The sequence below is a fragment of the Gracilinanus agilis genome, unplaced genomic scaffold (genome assembly GCF_016433145.1).
Source record: "Gracilinanus agilis isolate LMUSP501 unplaced genomic scaffold, AgileGrace unplaced_scaffold40681, whole genome shotgun sequence".
Lineage (NCBI taxonomy): Eukaryota > Metazoa > Chordata > Mammalia > Didelphimorphia > Didelphidae > Gracilinanus > Gracilinanus agilis.
The window spans coordinates 1-8,930 of NW_025374335.1; the positions used below are offsets into that span (position 1 = coordinate 1).

An 8,930-nucleotide genomic window follows, 5' to 3' on the forward strand; every position below is an offset into this window, starting at 1 on the left:
CTCCCCCCCCGCAACCCCACTGAGGCTCTTCCCTGCCCCCCATGACCCCCCAGGGACCAGAACAAGTACAAAGAGGCCACAGAACTTCTCCAGGATGCCCTGCAGATCCGGGAACAGACCCTGGGGCCCGAGCACCCAGCAGTGAGTAGGGGACCCTCGCCCCAGCCCCCTCCCCCTCTCGCCTGGATGTGGAGCCTCGGAGCCGGACCTCGAGGCCCTCCCATTCCACACCGCCCATTTTACAGGTGGGGAAACTGAGGTCCAAGAGGCGGCCAGATAGCTACCTTGTCCTTGGTCACATGGCGAGTGAATGTCAACGTAAACCAGAGAGCAGAGTCTGGATTCAAGCCCACGTCCTGACCCCGGGGCGGGCCTTGGAAGACTCTCTGAGACCTACACTCGAATCCTAGCTTTACTATTCGCTTGCTCTGGGGCTCAGTTTCCCCAGATGTAAAATAAGGAAGCTGGTCTGAGGCCCCCGACTTTGCTGAGCCCTCCCTCCCCGCAGGTAGCAGCCACCCTGAACAACCTGGCTGTGCTGTACGGGAAGCGGGGTCGCTACCGGGAGGCAGAGCCCCTGTGCCAGAGGGCCCTGGAGATCCGAGAGAAGGTGGGTCTTCCTTGCTCTCGGGGGCCTCCTGCTCAGACTCTGGGGACCCCCTTCTCAGACTCTGGGGACCTCCTCCTCTGACTCTGGGGACCCTCTGCTCACATTCTGGGGACCCCCTGCTTAGACTCTGGGGACCCCCTGCTCAGACTCTGGGGACCCCCTGCTCAGACGCTGGGGACCCCTTGCTCAGACTCTGGGGACCCCAGGTTCCCTGGGACATTGGATGCTTCAGGACCCCCAAATTCCTCACTGTCACAGCCTGGGATCCAAGGCCTCTGGGTCTCCCCCAGACTCCCAGGAAGCTCTTGTTCTTCCCCCCCCAGACGTTGGCCACCCGGGGCCCCTCCGGCCGCTGAGGCCTTGAGACCTTCCTCCTCACCCTGATCCCCGATCCCTTCACAGGTCTTGGGGGCTGACCACCCGGATGTGGCCAAGCAGCTGAACAACCTGGCCTTGTTGTGTCAGAACCAGGGCAAGTTTGAAGAGGTGGAGAAGCACTACGGGCGGGCGCTGGCCATCTACGAGGCCCTGGGCGGCCCCGATGACCCCAACGTGGCCAAGACCAAAAACAATCTGGTGAGGGTCCGGCCATGCGTGTCCCCTGATCCAAGGCCCAGCCCTGGCGGGCTCTGCTCAAAGGGCCCCTCCTAGCTCGGGGACCAGACGCTCCGGGCCCAAGACGAGCCGGGCCCTGGGAGCTTTGGGGGTGACCTCTCCCTCCTTCCCCCGGCCGCAGGCCTCGGCTTACCTGAAACAGAACAAGTACCAGCAGGCGGAAGAATTGTACAAGGAGATTCTCAGCGGGCAGGATCTCCCGGCCCCCCTGGGTAAGCCTCGCGGCCCTTCTGCCCCCCAGTTTGGGTCCTGGGCCCGCCCGGTGCCCCTCTGAGCCTCCCTCCTCCTCTCCTCCCCCCAGAGCACCCTGGAATTTCAGCCTCAGGAGACAAGGAGCACCAGGTAAGCAGACAAGGATCTCGCCCCCGGAGGGGGAGTCGGGGCATCCCCGAATGTCTCGGAGCCTCCGTTTCCCCCCCTGCCAAATGCTAAGAATGGGCCGTACGGCCTCTGAGGGGGTCCCTTTCAGCTCTGAATCCTGTGAAGCCCCGAGGCCTGGAGGCTCCGGGTGTGGAGGGCGAGGCCGTCACCCATCTCTGACCCCATATTTAGGCCCTCCAGCGGAGCATCTCCTTTTCCAAATTCCGGGAAACCATCCGGCGAGGGAGCGAGAAGCTGGTGTCTCGCCTGAAGGGCGAGGCGTCCTCTGGGTGAGTCCTGACCCTCTGAGGGCCCAACCTCCGATCGGGCCCCCCACCTCCCCTCCTGGCATTCAAGGCCTCTGTGGTCCGGCCCCAGCGGTGTGTGTTTTTTCTCCTTTGGCAGACGGGAGATGGAGGAAGGGGGTGACCCACCGAGGGCCGCCCCACTTCCCACTCACAAGGTTTCCCCGCATCCGGCCATGGCTAGATAGAAGGGGGTTCCCCAGCCCCGGAGGGAGTCCGGCATCGGCCAGATGGTGGCTCGCGGGGGTGTCATGGTGGGACTCGGAGAGTCTAACGGGGCGCAGGGAGGCGTCGTCACGAGGGCTGCTATTTCTACCTGGGGTCTAGCTCCGGGCGCCGTGCTTTGGGAAGGCAGGAGGGGCATTTGTGGATGAGGGAGAGTCAACAGACCCACAAGCATTGATAGGCTTCGGGCTGGGGACGCCAAGTCAAGGAGACAACCATCCCCGTCCTCAAAGGGCACTGGAGAGTCCTGGGTTCAAATCTGACCTCGGACGCTTCCTCGCTGAGAGGCCTTGGGCAAGTCCCTTCGCCCCATGGCCTAGCCCTTGCCGCTCAGCCTCTACGTACCATGTACTACGGACCAGGCCCTGTCGAGGGAGTCCAGACAAGGCCTGGGCACCGTGAGAGAGGAGTGGAGGACAACATGGCGCAGAGGCTGGGCGTTGCCAGGGAACTTGGGAGGGTGGGACGAAGAGCCTGGAGATGGGCCGTCCCAGAAGGCTCCAAGGCCCTGGCAGGAGGGCCGGAAGGCCCGGCCTGGCCCAGAGGGCAGAGGGCAGAGGGCGGCCCTCTGGTCCTTCCACCTGGGCCCCAGGTTGGCAGGAGGAGGAGTGAGCGCCCCACCATCCAAGATGGCGTCCCACAGTGGGAAATTCCTACCCGGAATGGCCCGGGACGCCCCCCCCCCCGCCCCTCGTGGGGGGATGCGTGGGAAGGAGGAGGAGGGGGTTCTGGGAAGCGCCTGGGTGCCGGCTCTGCCTGCACACCGAGGAGGGGTCAAAGGATTGGTTTCCTGGGGCGGGCAAGGCCCGGGAGCTAAGCCCTGGGAAACGAGCCGGAGCCGCGGTCAGGAGCGAGGGCTCCGTCGTGGCCGGCATTCCAGCAGAGCCGCTTCCCTCCCGCATCAAACGCTGGCAAGAGGGCAAAAAGGCGGCCCCGGCCTCAGGGTGCCCGGTCTGAGGGGGCGGCGTGGCCGCGTCAGCTCCAAGTCAGGGGAGGGCCGGCTCCCCCTCAACGCTTGGCCTCCCCCACAGGATGAAGCGGGCCATATCTCTGAGCGTGCTCAATACCGACGCCTCCAAGGCCAGCAGGGGCCAGGTAAGGGGACCGAGCCAGGGTCTCCGGGAGAAGGCTGGGCTGGAAGGCCCCGGAGGGTTGCCGGGGTGCACAGGACGGGGCTCCCTCGGGGAGGCAGAGGGACGGACGGGCCGCTCCCAAGAGCCGTCTCGCCCCCAGCTCCCGGGCAGCCAGCTGAGCCAGATGAGAGTCCTGAGCACCAGCACGCAGGACCTGGGCTCCTCTCAGAACCAGCACTAGCGCCAGCCGGGCCACCGAAGCTCCTCGGGACGCACTGGGGGGCGTCATGGGCCCTTCTTCACCCCCCCTCCCCGTCCCTCCTCTGGCTGTATTTATTGTATTTATACCCATCTAGGTGTCCTCCCCTGGGGCTGAAGCATTGGAGATAAAACCAACCAACCCCTCCGGCTCTGTGTGCATTCTTGGGGGGCCTCAAGTTTCCCCACCCCTTGCCCGGCTCAGGTCTGGAAGGGGCCACCAAGCATGTATCAGGGCACGGAGCGCCTAGAACCCCCAGACTGATCCAGAACAGACTCTGGAACTCACCGAGAGAACAAGAGCAAGAGAGGACAGGGAGGGCGAGCAATAAGGCGCTCGGCCATGTTCTGGGTGCGGGGCAGCCTCTTGGCTTGGACTCGGAAGGCCTGGGTTCAAACCCCACCGTGAATGGCTCTCCCCGTTTCCCCATGTAGTCAGGGTGGGAGCTTCCAGAGCTCTGGCCTGTGTGAGGGCTTGAGAACAATCCCTTCCATTCTGGGTCTCAGTTTCCTCCGATGTCTGATGGGGCTGGGCCGGCCCTCTTAGAAGCACTCTTTTAGGGGAGAGTTTTATTTCTGATTCTTGGTGCCAAGGCGGCTTTTATTGAATAAAATGTATACAGCAGCCCATTGGGCCTATCGCAGGGACTGTGGGCATATCTGCAGCAAAATGGCCGCTTCCCTGGCCTGCTCCATGTTCCTGCTCCACCATGAGGTCACGTTCCTTCTCGTGAGGTCATGATGTAGATCCCTCTGAGGATCTCCAATCCACAGGTGAAGTAACCGAGGCCCGGAGGCAGGGCCGCCCAGCTCGGCAGCCTTTATTACCCACCAGGCTGCCTCTCCCAGGCCCAACTGTCACCCCACAAGTCACAGCTGCTGGGCGATCTGCTCGATGCGGCGGAGGGTCTCTTCGGACTGCAGCTGCTCCAGGCTCAGCAGAGACAGGCCCAGCTGGTCCTCCTGGGGACAGAGCAGGGGGGAAGCATGGTCAGCCTCAGGCAGCATCCTCCCATGGGGGAGGGGACAACGCCCTGGATCAGCCCCTAGTGCTAGGCCTCGGTTTACCTCTCTGTAAGGTGAGGGTCCTCTGGGGTCCCTTCTGGTGTCTGCCTTGTAGATGTGGCCCAAACCCCCCCCCCCAAACTGGAGCCACAGGATGGTTGGCAGCCTGAAGGAAAGGAAGGCCTCCCCTGGCAGAAAAGCGGGGCCTCCTTCACCCAGCCTTCAGCCTGGCACCACATGGGCCCCCAAGGGCAGCCCGGGCAAAGACAAACATATTTGGGACAGGGAGACCAAGAGGGTTTCATGGAAAGGGAAGAGGCTGAGGCCTGGCATTTCCGAAGGCCCAGTGTCTCCCTGCCCGTTTCTGCAGTCTATTTCCACAGCTGTGAAAGGAGGGAGCCCTTCAGGCCCCAGGATCTGGGGGGTGGCTTATGGTCAGAAGGATAGAAGGGCTGCCTGCCAAGTTCAGAAAAAGAAATCACAGGGGGCTTCCCGGAGATAGTGGAGCAGAGAAAGGAAGCTTGAGGCAGGGCATGGAAAAGGAAAGAAGGGGGTTCCGGGCCGGGGGAGGGTGGAAGGCTCACTCTGTGGAAGGGCTGGGCCATCTGCCTCAGGAAGTACTTGGCCACCTGGACCCCCTCGTCCACAGTCAGGTTGAGGTTGGCATCGGTGAGGTGCTCCTGGATCCAGCGGGGGAGTTTCCCTCGTTTGTCAGCCCGGGCGAAGCGCTGCAATGAGAGGAGGAGGGTTGTGGGGGGCCCTCAGAGACTAGGGTGAGTGGGGGGCTCCTGCAGTGCCTCAAACCACAGTCTGCCCACCTTATCAGCAAAGACCATGAGCCCGTAGTCAGTCTTGCCCCGGATGGCTCGGCCCACACACTGTGCCGCATGCCGCATGGCGTCAAAGGTTAGGAAATCGTTCTCTCGGATCTGGAACTGGTCCCGAAGGAACTCCAGGCGAGCCTGTGGGGGGGGGGGGGGAGGTACAGGGCTGCCGGTGAGGAGCCAATCCTATGCCCACCTGCCCCAGGTAGGACGCCCTCCTCGCCAGGCCTCCAGCTGAGAATTGGGAGGCCGGGCCCAGGCCCCTCATCTGTGAAATAAGATGGATCTGGACAGCATCAAAGGATGCTCCCTACCCAGATTCCCAGGCTCCTCCGGCCCCTGCCCTGGCACCTTCATTCTGAGGCCCCTCTCGGCCCTATCCAGCCCTAACCTTCTCTGTTCTAGCTTTGTGCCCAGCCCCAATGGCCCCTGTAGAGAGGGCCCTCCCAGCACTGGATTTCTGGTTTGTGCTAAGCTGTTCAGTAGTCAGTGACTCTGGCTGCCTCCCTCCCTCCTGGCTTCCCCACAGCTGGGCCTCACCTTGAGGATGCGGCTTTGGGTGTAGACATAGGGGACACCAAACATGATGACGGCCCGGCCATAGTGGTGGACTGGAGCGAGGGGAATAGCGCCACCAGGGAGAAGAGTGATGCAGGTTGCAGATGGGGCAGGCAGAGACCCCAGGCCCGCCTGCCCCAACCATGGGCTCTGCTGGGCCCTGTCTGCCCCCAGCCTGCTGATCTATGCCTGATATGGGTAGGGTGGGTGAGGCCCAGAGAGGGCTGCAAACCTCTGCCCACCCCTGCCTGCCCCACCCTGACTCACCAAAGTCGATGCCCTCAGACACCTTGCCCCTGGCCACGGACAGGAGGATGGCCCCACGGCCATTCTCGCAGGCCTGCAGGTTGGGGTGGGGTGAGGCAGTCAGTTCCACACCTCCCCCCTCTGCCCCCCTGCCCCCCACCCTTCCCCCACCAGAGGTCACTGCCTGCATCAGGGCTTTCCAGAAGGAGCGACCTCAGAAGTGATTGAGGCTGACCTCATCCAGGGAAGTGACTTAGTCAGGGTCACTCAGCAAAGAAAGGGGCCCCCGAGCCATCTCCTACCTCCTGGTACTTCTCCAGGGCCACACTGGTCTCCGCTCCATCCTGCGTCTCGATGAACAGAAGCTTGTTCCTCTGAATGTTCTCCAGGATGCCCTGGGCAGGGGAGACAGCGGGCAGTGCTTGGCATCATGTGGGGGGATGTGCCTTGGCGGGGGACAAAGCAGAGGCTCCCAAGCCTAGGTCTGGGCTCACCTGTTCATACCAGGCAGCCACAGTGCTCTCCATGTATTGGTAGCTGGTGAAGAAGGCGACGATGCCATCGGGCACCACGGCGGACATCTCCAGGAGCAAGTTCCCATAATTGCGGATGACAGCTGGGGGAGACGGAGTCGTCCCTCTCATCACATGCCCCCAAGGATCGTGGGGCTTAGGGTTCAGGGATCCGCAGGGCCTGCCCAGCCCCTCTCCCACCCCAACCCCCAACTGGGCGGGGGGCGTCAAACCCTTCCCCCTCCCTGCCTCACCATGGCTTTTCCCAGCCAGAGCCAGCCTTGGCCCTGTCCCCGTCCTCCACCACCCCTCAGAGTTAGGGTCCCCAGTGCCCTGCCCAGGTGCCACAATGGGAACACACCTATATCCTCTCGGGTCTCGAACTTGGAGCTGATGGCCACCTGGTCGTTGCCTCGGCCGACAATCTGGAAAGACAGAGAAGGGAGGCGTGATGGGGCCGTAGACTGAGGGTCGGACGGGCCCCTGGAGGCCAGCTAGTCCCCATTTTACAGAAGCAGAAACTGAGGCTCAGAGGTGCTAACCCACAGCTCCCAGAGCAGCCAGAGATCACGGGGTCTGGGTGGGGGGCTCAGTGATGGGGAGGGATGGGGAGGCAGCATCCGCCAGGGTCTCCCCTCAGAGGCTCACCATGGGGCAGAGACAGACCCTGGCCAGGGTCATGGTGAAGGTGGCCATGGTGACCGGGTGGAAGTCCAGTATTTTGGGGTAGATCTCCAAAGGGGACAGCGTCTGGGTGGAGGGAGACAGACGTTAGAGCTGTACCTGAAGGGCTGGGGTGGGAGGTGCGGGCGCTCTGGGGGGTTCAGCTAAGGAGGGCAGGGAAGGCGCTGGAGGGGGTGCTGAGCAGAGGGCAGGACTGGAGAATAGATCACGGGTGGGTGCCCAGCCCTGTGCTAACCAAACGGGGAGCAGGCCCTGACTGGGGAGCGTATGCACTGACCGTCCTCTCCACTGGGGGGACAACATGGATGGAGGCAGATAAAGCAGACAAGGGGGGGCTGCAGAGCGAGTGCATTCCAGACAGAGCAGGGATGGAGTGCTGGGTGCGAGGGGCTGTGAGGCCAAGCAGGAGGGGGAATCGGGGGTGCTAGACTGGAAGGATGGGCTGGGGTTGGGCCAGACAGAGAAGGAGGTCATCCCTGATCCCGGAGATAATAGGGAGCCAGTGAAGGGCACTGTGGCTACAGGCGGAGGCTGGGGCCATGGTCCAGGCGAGAACCCAGAGGCCTAAGGGACAGGGAAGCTGCAATCTCCCTGGAGGATGTACTTCCTTGCAGAGACTCCAAGGCAGCAGGGAGAACCCCAGGGGGGAGTGGGGGGTGGGAGGGATGGCCACAAGAGGGATAAGAAGCCGAGGAGATCCAGAGGGCCAGGGCTGAGGTTCAGGAGCCCAGGGAAAAGAGGGGGGCCAGGAAGATAGGCTGGAGCTCCTGGGGGCTGGGACCCTAAACTTGGTGCAGTGCTGGCACATGGCGGCCCCCCAATCAATGCTTGTTGCCTTGGCCCGACTACTTGTGGGACAACTTGTTCCCTCACAGGTCTGAGGGGCAATAAGGAGCCGTTAGGGGGTGAGGAAAGGCCTGCAGGGCAACAGGATGCTGCCTTGGAGGCTGATGGGGGCTCGGCGATTGGGGGGGCTTGGATAAAGGGGGTGGTTGGGGCGGGGACAGGAAGAAGCCAGGCAGAGTTGAGGGCTGCAGGGGCCCACAGAACAGAGAAGCCTCGGCGCTCCCAGGGAGAAATAGGAAATAAAGACCAAGGGAAGGATTTGAGGGGCCAAGCGGAGAACTAAGGGCCGGGGCCTGTTGGGGGCTACTAGGAGGTGGCCCCCACCCCAGGGCCCTGAAGGCAGGGGGAGACACCGAGGGTGAGCAGAGCAGTGGCAGGGGTCAGACGTGAGGAGCTCTAGGGAGAGGTGAGATAACGGTGAGGCGGGACATCTAGAGGAGGGGACAGAGCAGGCCAAGGCCATTAGGGAGAAGAACCAAGAGAGCCACATCGATGCGCTCTGAGGCCTGCAAAGCATATTCCGTGTTACCTCCTCTGACCCTCACACCCCACCAGAGAGGCGGGCGCTCTTGTCAACCCCATTTACAGAGGAGGAACAATGAGGCCCAGAGGTTCCCTGGGGGACTGAGCGGGGTCACAGGAGAATGACTCCTCTGAGGGGGGCGCCAGGCCCGAGGGGGGCGCCGGGCCCGAGGGGGGGAGCCGGGCCTGAGGGGGGCGCCGGGCCCGAGGGAGACTTACCCCTGACGTGATGATCACAGACTGAAAACGTTCAAACACAGGTTTGATGGCCAGGGAGGCGTCCATGC

The 8,930-nt window shown here is 63.0% G+C and overlaps 2 protein-coding genes across 2 annotated transcripts; one reads left to right on the forward strand and one right to left on the reverse strand.

Moving 5' to 3' along the window:
* Nucleotides 1-53: 53 nt before the first annotated feature.
* Nucleotides 54-3,594, forward strand: LOC123255182 (kinesin light chain 3-like; the record flags this gene model as incomplete). Its single annotated transcript, XM_044684027.1, has 8 exons — nucleotides 54-141; nucleotides 509-610; nucleotides 1,013-1,186; nucleotides 1,347-1,437; nucleotides 1,527-1,567; nucleotides 1,778-1,875; nucleotides 3,147-3,210; nucleotides 3,349-3,594. Coding segments are annotated over 8 exons (739 nt in total), but the record flags the coding sequence as incomplete, so codon positions are not given.
* Nucleotides 3,595-3,693: 99 nt separating this feature from the next.
* On the reverse strand, nucleotides 3,694-8,928 carry LOC123255181 (general transcription and DNA repair factor IIH helicase subunit XPD). Its single transcript, XM_044684026.1, has 10 exons — nucleotides 8,863-8,928; nucleotides 7,240-7,341; nucleotides 6,953-7,016; nucleotides 6,574-6,695; nucleotides 6,382-6,474; nucleotides 6,101-6,173; nucleotides 5,816-5,886; nucleotides 5,270-5,413; nucleotides 5,036-5,179; nucleotides 3,694-4,409 (listed from the first exon to the last, which is right to left on the reverse strand). The coding sequence occupies exons 1-10, from the start codon at nucleotides 8,926-8,928 to the stop codon at nucleotides 4,317-4,319; spliced, it is 972 nt and encodes a 323-aa protein (XP_044539961.1). The 3' UTR covers nucleotides 3,694-4,316.
* Nucleotides 8,929-8,930: the final 2 nt, after the last annotated feature.